At 48.5% G+C, this 13365-nt stretch overlaps 4 protein-coding genes across 4 annotated transcripts; 2 read left to right on the top strand and 2 right to left on the bottom strand.

Annotated features, from left to right (window-relative positions):
- Positions 1-83: 83 nt before the first annotated feature.
- I303_100632 (uncharacterized protein) lies at positions 84-4357 on the bottom strand (the record flags this gene model as incomplete). Its single annotated transcript, XM_018404006.1, has 19 exons — positions 84-200; positions 267-403; positions 486-605; positions 667-873; positions 934-1079; positions 1133-1227; positions 1282-1445; positions 1509-1749; positions 1806-1957; positions 2019-2412; positions 2475-2740; positions 2807-3049; positions 3111-3271; positions 3328-3425; positions 3480-3575; positions 3631-3792; positions 3850-4037; positions 4096-4167; positions 4228-4357. The coding sequence occupies 19 exons, from the start codon at positions 4355-4357 to the stop codon at positions 84-86; spliced, it is 3189 nt and encodes a 1062-aa protein (XP_018266660.1).
- A 583-nt stretch (positions 4358-4940) lies between these two features.
- I303_100631 (uncharacterized protein) lies at positions 4941-7222 on the top strand (the record flags this gene model as incomplete). The annotated part of the gene is made up of 16 exons (XM_065968157.1): positions 4941-5040; positions 5101-5142; positions 5210-5274; positions 5328-5396; positions 5450-5540; positions 5602-5800; positions 5935-5962; positions 6027-6138; positions 6209-6301; positions 6365-6471; positions 6527-6656; positions 6716-6787; positions 6860-6911; positions 6981-7003; positions 7085-7090; positions 7161-7222. 16 exons carry the CDS (start codon positions 4941-4943, stop codon positions 7220-7222), a joined length of 1251 nt encoding a protein of 416 aa, XP_065824229.1.
- Positions 7223-7565: 343 nt separating this feature from the next.
- Positions 7566-10036, bottom strand: I303_100630 (uncharacterized protein; the record flags this gene model as incomplete). The annotated part of the gene is made up of 12 exons (XM_065968156.1): positions 7566-7610; positions 7687-7791; positions 7880-7916; positions 8017-8038; positions 8120-8417; positions 8517-8654; positions 8728-8770; positions 8832-8844; positions 8905-9016; positions 9081-9097; positions 9315-9412; positions 9480-10036. 12 exons carry the CDS (start codon positions 10034-10036, stop codon positions 7566-7568), a joined length of 1485 nt encoding a protein of 494 aa, XP_065824228.1.
- A 1118-nt stretch (positions 10037-11154) lies between these two features.
- On the top strand, positions 11155-13321 carry I303_100629 (uncharacterized protein; the record flags this gene model as incomplete). Its single annotated transcript, XM_018404003.1, has 13 exons — positions 11155-11185; positions 11250-11403; positions 11475-11778; positions 11866-12010; positions 12065-12134; positions 12188-12258; positions 12320-12336; positions 12401-12503; positions 12558-12617; positions 12678-12748; positions 12810-12900; positions 12962-13077; positions 13142-13321. 13 exons carry the CDS (start codon positions 11155-11157, stop codon positions 13319-13321), a joined length of 1413 nt encoding a protein of 470 aa, XP_018266657.1.
- Positions 13322-13365: the final 44 nt, after the last annotated feature.

Below are 13365 nucleotides of genomic sequence, written 5' to 3'. Positions count from 1 at the left end.
TCAAATGAAGATGGACATAGGATAGAGTGAAGCTGAGAGTAGTATTGTCAAGCTGATATATGACGTCTTCTTCGTTATCAGAATTACCAAGACGCTTCTTTCTCGAATCTGTCCAGCTGCGTCACAGCAGCCGCCACTTCTTTTTGTCTCGCAGTCCGTCGATAGAAAATCGGACAATCAGCAGAAGTGCAAATAACGTCCTGCAAAAGCAGTAAGGTACATCATTAGTATACTGTGATTCACCCAATTCATCAAGCAGAACTGACCTGATGCAAAGATCCTTGACACCGCTGACACTGAGTCCAAAGCCTCGCGAAGTCAATCTGCAAGGCCGAAGTTTGCACGACCTGCTTCTGGTATAATTCTGGTAATTTCGGCCTGCAGTTGACGCACACCGCTCCATCTATCACGATCACAATCAAAAGAGTCAACACCGACATCCTTCTTGGTATTTCCCAGACAGTCAACTTGACGGATCAACTCACCCTTGTTGCTTCTCAGCGGAATTTTACATCCAAGACACGTGACGGTCTTGACGGCAAATTTCATTAGACCTCCTATGGTAGGTGTAGCAATTTGGATTGTCCTGGTATGGTCTCCGGCCACTACGGTATGCCGGATCCATTGTTAGCCTTTGTCATATCCGTGGACAAAAATCGTACTCACACAGACTGTTCGCCTTCTCCCCCAAGATAGGCTCGAAGATCCTCATGAGCGGCTTGGAGAGTTGGTTTTCGAGATAGTACCTCGTGTCAATGGGTACATTGTGCTCGAGCACATATAATGGATCTTCCGATTTCTCATACGCCGCGGCTCCCTTGACTCCCTTGATAATCACATATGCGACTCGATCACCCAAAGAAGGAGCAGAACCTATTGCAACGTCCCGAATCAGCTGTAGTCCCAATGCAGAAAGCGACCCAAACAGCTGACCTGCGTCTCGTTTTCGCATCCGCTCGGCCAGCTCTACGTGAGCTTGCTTCGCTGCATAGTCTGCTTTGGCAAGCGCCTTCGTGATCACCAGCTGAGACATGTCGACCTTATTCTGAAGCAAGTCTGATATGGTTTGCTTGACGTATCTGCGGACTCATCAGCTGGGTAGTTTACGAATCGAGCGAAAGCCACAGCTCACTCCTCAGCGCCCTTGACGTCCCTGTCAATGAGCATCTTGAATAGACAGGTTTCAATGACAGTAGACACCAATCTGCAATTATCCCGTCGGACAGTCTGTTTCGTCTATTGAGCTTTATCCTCACACCGTAAACCGAGTATCTAGCTCACCTCGATACCCTTTGTGTCCATCTTATCGTATTTTTCAGGTTTCGTCCAGTACAATCCCGCATATCTCTTTTTACTGATCAATAGATATGGGAAGTAGACTTTCTCGAATTCCAACTTGATTGGCTTGATGAATTTGCTTGATACCAGGTCTGCTGCCTCAGCACCTACCGCGCCAAATCGTTAGCGTTTGACCGGGAAAGAGACAGGATTGAATCAGACCCGCTTACCAAGTCTCATGGCAGTCGGTAAATCTGGACATCCGAATTTGACCATGACAGAATCGGTATCACCATAGATGACCTTGGCATCATGCTCATACCCATTCTTCATGCAATATTGCGACTCCACTTCCATCTTGGTAGCTTCAATCATCTGCCTTCCGTAGGCCGTCGTACTTGACGATATCGCCAAACAGGGCAATTTACCGACTGTAGCTCCCGTGAAACCGTACACCGAATTTGCGCTAATCTGTACTCGAAAATGTCAGCTGGTATCAGGGTTGCGATGATCACAGACCAGCCAACCTTGAGGGCTAATTGACGACCGTCCAATACAGCACGCTTGAAAGGATCCTTTTCAACCTTCAAATCCTGCTTCGCTTTCTTACGTGCTCCTAGCAGATTCTGGAGAATGGTAGGCAGTAAACCTTTCCGCTTGTTCGTCGTTGCGAAGTAATCTATACCACTCATAGTTTCAGCTCATACCTTCGGATATGCTGGCGGAAGCTGAAGACTTACCGTTGTTGGGCGTATGCACATAATCTTGCCCTTCGACTAATTTCAGCCTTTCGATAGTGCCCTTATCCAACAATGTCGTGTAACACAGATTATGAGCCATCATGATTGACGGATATAGCGAAGCGAAATCCAAGGTAGCAATAGGGACATCATAGAAACCCTTCGTAGGCTCGATAACGGTGGCTCCTTCGTACTGCTCGTCTGATCCTTCCGACTTGAGTGCGGGAATGATATATCCTGCTTCTCCTGCATTTCTGAATAGTTGAGAAATAACCTTGATTTGCTGTCCTCTCGATAACAGGTAATTGAACGGAACACCTGTCACACGTGCCATTTCCGTATAATTGACGAAACACATCAATTTGTCCATCAGTCTTTGCGGAAGATACGCATCCTAAGCAACGAATCTCTTTAGCCCTCTGGCCCAAGCTGATAATGGCAATGTGAAGAGCTCACCTTCAGACAGTATACAGCCAGTCTTCTCCTCGAATCCGCCGTACCGTTTTGCAACTCCGTAATGATCGAGTGATGTACATCTTCCTTTTGTTCCCCTAAGAATTGGGCGCAGACTGCGTTCAAGGTGTAACTTCTGAGCTTGTAATCTCGCTGCATTACTTGAAGGATATCCAGTTGAAGTCGACCATCAATGTTGACTGCTTTGGAATCTCTTTGACCGTACGCTTTTGAGGAGAAATGCGTCTCCTTGATTTCTGACCTTACACCTGCAATGAGTGTATATGCGTCAGCTTATCGCCCTTGATCGCTTGCGCGCGAACACCCTGGCTCACCCAATAAACGACCGAGGAATGCGAAATCCGGCACTTTCAAGGCTTTTGCTCTGTCCAACAGATATGGCAAATCGAAATTGACGATGTTATATCCGATAATCATATCAGGATCGACGGTTTCCATAAATCTCCTCCATTCTAGTAGTAATTGTCTCTCGTCCTTGAATTCCAGTACTTGTGATCCGACAATATGTGCACAGGTATTCAAGGTGAATACATTCCGAATGAATGGTTTGGTTTCGCCTAACGAAGTATGTCAGCTTGCAGGGAAATCCGGGTGGAGATTCGTAACGGGAGCTCTCACCTTGCCTTGTGACCATGGCGGCGATCTGAATGACAGGGTCTATCTGAGCTTCTGGGAAGATACCTTTTCGACCTGCACATTCGATATCGAAAGACAACACTCTCAACGGAGCAATCTTCAGCCAATCTCCATCAGGAGCGTGCGATATCAGGTGTTTGTAGCTGATAAAGATTGTCAGTCAAGCGAATGGTCACATACAGGTTATTGAGCAACTTACTCGAGTGAGACTTCGATCTGACACCTAGACTTCTTGTCTTTCCCCTCCAAAAGCTCATACTTTCCACCAGGGATTTCTACCCAATTCATGCCAACGACCTGGCAAAATATATCAGCCTCTACCGATGAAGTGATCGATCGTGGACTACTCACCTTGGTATCGATCATAAACCTCAGTGAATATGCAATATTACTCTCGTACGTCATGACTTCCGCATCGAATAAGCCGTTGAAGTCCACTTGGGCTCGCTCGAAGGCACGTATAGGTCAAACCATCGTTAGCCTGGCCTGCTCACAATGCGACTTCGCAGATTTGGTACTCATCTTTCACTTTAGGTATACTCTTTGGGTCCGCACAAGTAATCTTGATGAACGGCACAGTCTCATCGCCTCTATAACCCCACAAAGACCGCCGATTGAAAATGGCACAGTTGGTGACCGTCAACCCGAAGGAGGAGAACATTTGCTAGAAATTGATGCGTCAGCTGCTTTGGTACATCTCTGGTATCATGACTGAACATACGTTGATCTTATCTTTCAGAGGCTCCAAGTCCTTGTTGAGGAAACCCTGCGGGGCAGCAACGTAGAAATACGGTTTGAATCCATGGACATGCGCTAAGACCGAGTTTCCTTTCTGCGTGACACCGAACAGCCGTATCGTGGGCCCATGCTTGGGCTCAGTCGCTTCTTCCAGCTCGATCTGCTGGAATGCTACAGTTTAAGAGTACATATGAGCTACTATTCCACTGGCCGGGCTTCATGTGCTCACCTATCGAATCCGTTTTTGTATTCAACACAGGTGCAGCAGGACGCGGCCATGCTGCGGATGTCTCTATGCTGTCTACAACAAGCTCGTGGGCGTCAGCTTACGCATTTAGTGATTGCAAAAGAGCTGACACACCTCCCGAAGCATCCTCCTCAGCTTCAAGCTGTTCCAGGACAGCTGAGAAACTCTCTTGCTTTGTAAGCGCGGGCTGACCATGACCGGTGATCGGTTCTAGCTTTCTCTTCTTGTTAGTCGGCTCGACCATTCTGCCGAATGGCAGGTATTGCTATCGTCGGTGAAGTGACCAATGTCTCCAACGGGCCTGTCTTTGGGTCACAGCCGATCCAAACGTATGTACCTGGCTACAAGAGTGTTCGAGTGGTGTTATCAGAAATCACAAATCATCAATAATCGCGTCTTGGTCGTGATCATTTTCTCATTTCACCCTACACCCTCCACCAGCGCGTGGCGATACAGGCACCAACCTCGTGGCCATTCACGCCTAGTTGGTCCAGGAGCGTGGCTCTACGCGGAGAGGCGCGTATAGAACGTGACTGTGTCTTCCCGGTTATGATGTTTGTCATCTAACCGGTGCGTATCATTGTTTGAGAGTAATTTAGTTAATCTTACGGTGAAAGAGTGAAATATGTTGGATCATGCATTCATCCCTCTATTCAGTTGTCATCGATCGTTGTGTATAGCATATTCCCCCCTCGCCTGTAGCCTTAGTACCGTTGTGCTGTCTGCTCGATTCGAAAGATATCTCACTCCCGACCCCTCACCTTCTCCATCCCAGTTTACATAGTCTAGGATCAGATTGACAACAAACCGATCTCGTGTATTTTACAATGGCCCTCCGAACCGTATTCCCCCTACGATGTACAGCTGCGAGATCGATACAATCGGGATTCAGAGGGATGGCAAGTGCTGCAAGACCCAGCAATGGACGTGAGTGGCATGCAGCTCGTTGCTCATCGATTCTCATGATTGCTGATCTCTGGGATGCAGCTGTCAGCTTCGCATTAGACGAGGACCAACGGGGTATACAAGGTAAGCCACCCGTCTTTGTCTTCGAGGTTTCTATAGTACAGTTTGCTGATGTGAGGAGCATTCATAGAACTGGCTCAAAGCTTCACAAGGGACAAGATCGTACCAGCCGCAGCCGAATATGATCGTTCGATGGCAAGTTCAACTTCGAAAGCCATCGATCGATTCGCAACTGACGGTTTGTTCAGGCATATCCGTGGCCGATCCTGAAAGAGGCTCACTCCTTGGGTCTTCTGAATACACATATACCGGAAGCTGTGAGTCAATATCGTTTCAGAACCGCACAATCGAGCTAACGTGTGCACGTCAGTATGGTGGACCAGAGCTGGGGCTGTTGGAATGTGCTTTAGTATCGGAATCTTTAGCATATGGGTGTACGGGTATACAGACAGCTATGGAAGGTCTGTTCAGCTGTCTTGTGATTATAGGCGATACACAATAGCTGATGAGTCATGATTGCAGCGAACGGACTTGCCGAAGCACCGCTGATAGTGGCTGCATCTCACGAGACGAAGACCAAATATCTTGGTAGAATGACTGAGGAGCCTCTCATGGCAGCGTATTGCGTCACCGAGCCTGGCGCGGGAAGCGATGTAGCTGGTATCAAGACGAAAGCGGAGAAGAAAGGGGATAAATGGGTTCTAAACGGTAGCAAGATGTGGTGAGCACCTATTCTTCAAGCTTTCTGCCATCTCCTGCGTTGCATTAGCTAACATTCTGATCTATCAGGATGTAAGTCGCCGACGGTGGCTCAGGTCGAAGCGTATCTGTTGCTGATAGTCCGGAATGGATTAGTACGAATGCAGGTCATGCCAATTGGTTTGTGAGTATCTACTATCTACTAACTTTGGTTCAAATCACGATCAAGGCTGATCCAGGCCATGCAGTTTGTGCTGGCCGTCACAGATCCGTCTGCCCCACCAAGCAAAGGCATGACTGGCTTTGTCGTGGACGCCGACACGGAAGGTATCGTTCTGGGGAAGAAGGAGATCAACATGGGTTAGTGGTCGATCAGCTGAGAGGATCGCGCAATCCATCGTGAACGCAGCTGATGTCGTTTCTGATGCAGGTCAAAGGTGCTCAGATACCCGGATGGTCACCTTTCAAGATGTGGTAGTTCCAGAGGAAAACGTGTTGGGCAAGGCGGGAGAAGGATTCAAGAGTGAGTGACCTTCGAACGCTGCAATTCCGTGGACAGTGGAGAGGGCTGATGGCCTTGTCTCAGTCGCAATGAAAGCATTTGATATCACCCGTCCGCTCGTAGCAGCCGCAGCTGTCGGACTCGCCCAGAGAGCTCTGGAAGAAGCTACAAAATACGCGCAAGAGCGAAAGGTGAGCTGCCAGGGGCATAGACGCTACTGAACTGCAGCTCACCCCGTTTCACCAGACAATGGGACAACCTATAATCAATCATCAGGGTGTAGCATTCATGTTGGCTGATATGGCCATTGGCGCTGAAGCGGCTAGAGGTTTAGTATGGAGAGCTGCTTGGGCCAAGGATTGCGGCGAGAGGAATAGTAAGCTCAGCTGTATGAAGGTCGGCTTGTGTCCAAGAAGCTGACAAAAATCGTGTCAGCGTTCTACGCTTCCATGGCTAAGGCCTTTGCCAGTAAGACGGCTGTCGAAAATGCCAATCTCGGCGTGCAAGGTCAGCTACCTCGTCGTTGGTCATGTACTGTCATAGCTGACGTGCGCTGGCTGACGTGCGCTGCTTTCGCAGTATATGGCGGAGCGGGATTCAATACGGAAATGCCTATGGAGAAGCTGTACCGGTGAGCTAGTAGAATACGACACTTTTGGAATGGCACGAATAGCTGACATGACGATTACAATAAATATAGAGACGCGAAAATATACGAGCTATGTAAGTTGGCTTGACTTATGCCGATATTCATTGGCGAGGACGCTAACTGGCATTGATGCCTTGATGTTTCCCCATGAACAGACGAAGGTAAGCCTCTGACCTTTTACGGAAAGTCACCAATGGGCCTCGACTGTTTCTTGACTGACTATTTGCTCAGGTACATCCCAAATCCAACGGTTGATCGTCTCAAGACACCTCAGCTCCTTGTATCCTGCATAGACACGCATCGGGTCAGATCGACATTCCTCGTCATCTACACACTGTACTATTCATCTTCACCCTGTATTTCACTGCGAGCGTTGTATTCACCTTTCTCGCATCGAAATGATACAGAAGCTCTTTCGTAATCTAATCCCATGAAGTATGATGTCTCTCCTCATGCTCTTTGTCGCTGAAGGGATTCGAATGTTGTATACATGGCCGTCGTTACAAGTCATTACGAAGACGCAGTCGAGAGATTATATATGCGACAGCGACGAATTATATCTAATTATCTGAGTATCCCCCCGAACAGCGAACTCCTTCACAAGAAACTAAAAGCATAGGATAAGCTGTGTTGAATTTACATGCTGTACTTCCAGCCCCAATTGTGGACGATTGGAACCGCCTTCAAAGATTATTGAATATGAGACAACATCAGCGTGAGAATTTGTTCTCATTTGTGAATAGGGTATCAGACTCACCGTATGAGCACCTGGTCTACCCAAATCAGCAAGATATCCGGCTTTGATTTCGCGATACCTTGATTCGGATATATCGCACGAATCAAGGATGACGATCATCACGGACTGTAGTAATAGCTCAGAAATCAGGTCTCATCACTTCTACTGCCTATTCATCCCTAGCTCAGATAATTGAGACTGGCATCGAGCTTACATTTGGGATATCTTCGGCGTCGGCTCGCATGATCTCGCTACCGTTTGAAACATTTCATAGCATCAGTATATTACCTCAGCTTGCCATTTGAAGCTAATCAGCCAAGACCTCGATACGACAACATCACTGTGACTCACCCCCCTTTCCTCAAATTGGGATCTACGAGAAACACATCGATCAGCATCAACTATTCCTGATGCCTGGGTCACGAGGCAGGGACGTTGAGAGGATCATACTAACCCGCAGACCATGCCCAAAGAGGCAAACAACTTTCCCTCTGGGTAACATCCTTCGCTTTACCACTAGCTCTCATGAGCGCGGCAATGGTCTTTGACGCAGCCTGATGATCGTACCCCCTATTTTCCACTGCCATCTTGAGGTAGTCCGAGAACTTGCAGTGTCCTCTTGCTCGTTCGGCCCACTGATCTTCGGGAATACCTGGTAGACCCCATGGGAAGTCGCATTCGATCATGGCGAATAGCCCTCCAGGCTTGAGGACTCTGAGTACTTCGTCTGTGATAGCTTTCCAGCTACGGACCTAGCATCATCGCCAATGGCAATCACAATGTCACGCCGAAAACTCAAGTCAGCTGGATCCAGTGTCTTCCGACGTAAGGAGAGGTCGGTGCCAGCTCACACCCATAACCAATAATCTAGCATGGACGAAGTCGAAGCTGTTGTCGGGGAACGGTAGCCCAGAAGTAACGTCGTTCTGGACGAAATACAAGTTGTCGGGAAGCTCGTGATCCCTCTGAACGGGTGCTAAGTCAGTGCCCTGTCAAGCAGATGAGATGAGATTAGCGTGCGGTATGTACCATTGCAGAAGCCAGGTATAAGAAGTCACTTACGATCCATTCGACGTGAGGGAACTCTTGAGCCATTTCGATCGTCCTACCACATCTCATTTCATTCAAGTGGAAATCTTCTGAGGGTCAGCGTAGCCTTGACTCACCATATACCCGTACCTGATAACGATGCATAAGCTGACGTTATGACTTGTCAGGAATATCCCAACAGAGACTCACCACAACCGATATCCAACGCTTTACTGCCTTCTTTGAGATTATCGTGAACAGGGGCAAAGTAGTTGATACCGCCTTGAACGGCTTTGAAAGCTCGGTGCTGGCATTCCAAACGCTATCCCCTCAAGACATCAAGTCAGGTACATCCCATGAGTAAAGAGCGCCAGATCTCCACTCACTTCCAGCTCTTGTTCATCTACGTCAAACGACCAGCGCATATCAGCTTTGTGGCAACACTGGAGGAATCGCGCTGGTCTCACCGTTCGGTAGCTTTATGAGCAATGTAAGCAAAGCTGATGAGCAGACGAACAGTTTGGGCACAACAGCAACGAAGACATACCGAGTAATCATCTGCCTCAAACGAATGGATCAACCAGCTACAACAGAATTGGCAAATGGTTAGAGGTACTCACCATTCTGCGCTTGAAAACGTCTTCCGCCGTCCTCTGCGAGACGCCGAGGGGTTAGCTTTGTGCTCGCCGAAGGTAAAGGGGAACAATCACCTCTAAAGCTATGAGAGCGCGTTCAAATCAGCTGAGCCATTGATGAATACTGTATTAGCTGATTGGTACACTCACACCCTATCATTCATCGTGCTAGTCATACTGAAAGTCGAGAATGTCCCAGTAGGACTACTAGGAGCCGCGTCGGAGACTGACATCCTCTCAGAGTCAATCTCGTGCACATTGCCACTTCCGCTTCCCAGAACGCCGGGAGCGCTCCGTTCTGCTGTAGGTTTGAAGACGATGAGTCCACCACTCGCGTTCCTCATAGGGGGATGATGGTTGCTGATGGGTTCAAAGACAACCGTAGCTCCGTTCTCTTCGGTCATAGGGGGATGATGATTGTGTATGGGTTCCAACAAGATAGTTGTACTTCCGCTTGCAGTGAGACCAGGAAGATAAGGTCGCGGGTTGATGTTTCCTAGGCGTTCATACACCGTCGTACTGCCATTCGTATCGGCACCGGGTCGCTGCGCCTGCGAAGGGTGATCATGGGTAGGTTCGAGTACTGAATTACTGCCGCTATCTCTGCTTCCGTCCGAAGATTGACGCTCTGGGTTCTTATTAGTGGTGCTGGGCGTTGGAGGACCGCGGTCTTTATATGCGTGAGGATGACCGTGATTGTGTTGCATTGTTCAACAGATCGATTTGAGCGGGGTGGTGAATAAGCATTAAGACTGATAAGTTGCGTTTTGCGCGGCCATAATCCTGTTATATAATGATACAACAAGGTCGATGTGTCGCCGCTGAGTATCTGGATGGTGACGCTGTGTTCCCCACCTGTAATGCAATTCGCCTTGTAGCCGACTTGACGTTGTTTGTCTGGGCGTAGTAGGTACTTCAAGGTACTAGCGAGCAAACAAAGACGTCGTAATCGTTGTTATACCTGTCAAGAAGAATTCGCCTAAATTCGTGTGAAGGATTTGCGCCCTCAGACACTCGATCTTAAGTCGAATTCTGCCTCCTTTGATCGTTTGAAGGTCTTCGTAGTCTCCGCAATCTTCGGCTCACCTATAAGTAGGCAGCTTGTTCTTCTTCGAGTCAGTATAGTGTTGCGATCAGTTTTAGCTCAGCTAGGTCCGGTGAACATACCCTTACCATATGTCGGATCATGCATGGGAAGATATGCTTAGCTTAACATGTGGGATGTCTTGAGAAAGTCGTTCCACACGATCTCCAATGTTGATGTTTGAAAGGTACCGCTCTCATGATCGTTTCATCGTGGTGGTCAAAGCGTCGTTGGAAGCGCGCTGGAAGACTACGCTTTGACTTTTAAGGTGTTTGTCTGTGTATCTGCGTTCACATGTCATATCTCCCCACGCCGAATGACCATGTCCGACCAACCTGGGAGAAGCGCATGGACCAGCATGGTAGGTGCGTTCCCAGCATTTCGGCTTAGGAAGGAGATGCTTTATCCGAAAAAGATCAGTGATCGGACCTGAAACAAACGCAAAAACACATCATAAACATCGATCAGACCACGCGATTCCGGTAAATGATGTCATACCACCATTCGCCCTGTAGATCTTCTAAATATCTACGATCAATATCAGATTGGGGTCTAATCTTCGCAAAGGAGTTGATATATCAGTGCTTGCTACACATCACGCCAAGGAATCGAAGGTATAGCGCCCTTACGAATCACTTATGATCAGGGACTGCAGCAGCAGCATCAATCATTCTCGCTCACCGCTTGATCCCCCTTGGCAGATCGGCGAGAGCGTCGATCAGCCGAACAATCATTTTTGAAATGGTCAAACGGTCTGCTTCAAGCGAAGCCAGTAGGTGTCACGGTAAAGGACGACTATTCGGCGGCTGACGATGCTTGTTAACCCTTTTTACTAGGTAGTCCCCCCAAGAGGCGCAGGCGATCTTCGACTGCTTCGTTGAAAGAGATCTCGACGCTATCGCATGCAGCCAGAGAGTATGGCCCAGAATGGAATGACTGGCCTGCACCCATACAGGCTATGGAAGAAGCACGGGATTTCGTACGGGACATGTAAGAAATCAACTCATCTCCGCATTCAGCATTCAGGCTGTTCCAGCTCTCTCAGTTGATCACAGTCGCAGAGTCGAGAACAAACGCTCGGTCTTGATCGTACCTGACAAAGATGCGGACGGACTATCGGCCGGAACGATATTATACCAAACCCTCATACACATGGAGCATCCTCCTTCACTCATATCGGTGCATCACTTGACTAAAGGCAATAACGTGCATTCGGATTTCGAGAGGGACCTGATGGATTCAAGTGGGGCGGAGAAGGTGATAGTGCTAGATCAGGGGAGTAGACCGGGAAGATCATTGGTACCCCTTTTGCCCGATCAGAAGGGTAAGAGAGTGCTTGTAATCGATCATCACTGGTCCGACGAGGTGAGTATATTTCCGTCCGCAATGAGATCAATTCGAGAATACCTTGATATGAGATATCGCAGATTGCTGATTTGATACTGATTGCAGTGGCCCGAAGGTTCGCAAGTCTTGACCGCCTGCAAATCATCTCCGATAGCTACTGCAGCTCTGTTGACGTACCTGTCACTGAGGGATCTGCATGTCAAAGTGCACGAGGAAGAAGCATGGAGGGCTGTTGTGGGAGTCATTGGAGGTGTGTACATCGTTTTCTGCTGCAAGTGAGACTATATCTAAATCTAAAGCCTAGATCTGGGAACAACGGTACCCAAGTGGGGTACTGCGCCTTGGCCATCGGAGTTGGGCTCGGTCTTCAAGCGGTGAGTATGGCTCTAGATTATGCTTGCGGGAACTTTGCTCATGACCTGTGCAGTCTGGGGTCCAAAGCATTCAGTGAAGCTGTGTCGGGCATCAACGCACCTCGTCGTACGGCCGAGTATGATGGTGAGCATGACCCTCTATTTCTGCAGTAACTCATCCGCTCACTCACCATGCTTTGCAACAGTACCAAAGGCTTGGGACGTGAGCGAGCGTCTCAAACCGATCAGTCAAAACTTGAGCTCAAATAACCAGTTCCGTGGCATAGATCATGCTCAAAGCTCGATCTCCTACAGATTTGGCTTCGAACGCCTTCTTGAAGCTCTGTAAGCTTGATGTAAGCGATGAGACCACTAAATGGGCTCGCACGCGTGAGTAGCCTCCCATTCCGTCTCGATCTCCAGCTTATACCAAATGCGTTGCAGCGCCGAGGTTTGCGAAAGATGGTCGAGTGGCTGTTTGTACGGTCCATACAGGTTTTCAAAGTGAGCCGCCCTGATGCTGCCTTGATCATACCCATCGTGGCTGATTGGGGATATCAACAGTACATCCTGTGATAGCAACACGCTGGTCAGGTACACTGGGGCGAAAGAGCAGCAAGCTGCTGATGGTCATGGTAAGTATTCTGACTTTTCCCCGATCAAGCGGCCGTGTCAGACTGACTCCACTAAATCCAGTGCGCCAATACTGGCTTTCATGCGGATGGCAGGGTCTCGTTTTCCTGTCGTATAGCATCGAATCTACGTTCTCTGCCAGAAGGGCAACAACGTGAGTCATCGCCGATCCCCGTGCGCAGGAAATAATTCTGAATGATTACGTTGGCTCGCAGCGAATCTGATAGCATTGCTAAACGAGTATGCGGACAATATACCCGGATTCAAGGAACGAGTGGGAGGCGATTTTGCAAGAGGCCATAAGGAAGCAACGGGTGGTATAATACCAAGAGTACGTTCAACACCTCTTGAGTGGTTGACAGGATAGCAGAGCTCAACAGGCCTGATGCCTGTAGGCCGAGTACGATCTCTTACTCGAGGAAATGGGCGTGCCTCAACCTGGCGTGACTGTCAAAAGCGAGAATGGGGGAATTCCATCGCCTTCCCCGAAGAAGAGTAAAGGGAAAATTATAGACCCGAAACAGGCTGGTGGGGGTCTAGATAAGTTCTTCAAGGTGAAGCCTAAGGTAGAATGATATATTGCAGGTGCATCGTTTGGTTGTATAGAATAGTACGTCTT

Source organism: Kwoniella dejecticola, chromosome 1 (assembly GCF_000512565.2).
Source record: "Kwoniella dejecticola CBS 10117 chromosome 1, complete sequence".
Taxonomy (NCBI): domain Eukaryota; kingdom Fungi; phylum Basidiomycota; class Tremellomycetes; order Tremellales; family Cryptococcaceae; genus Kwoniella; species Kwoniella dejecticola.
Note: the sequence above shows the minus strand (reverse complement) of the source record. Positions and strands in the feature narration are given on the sequence as shown.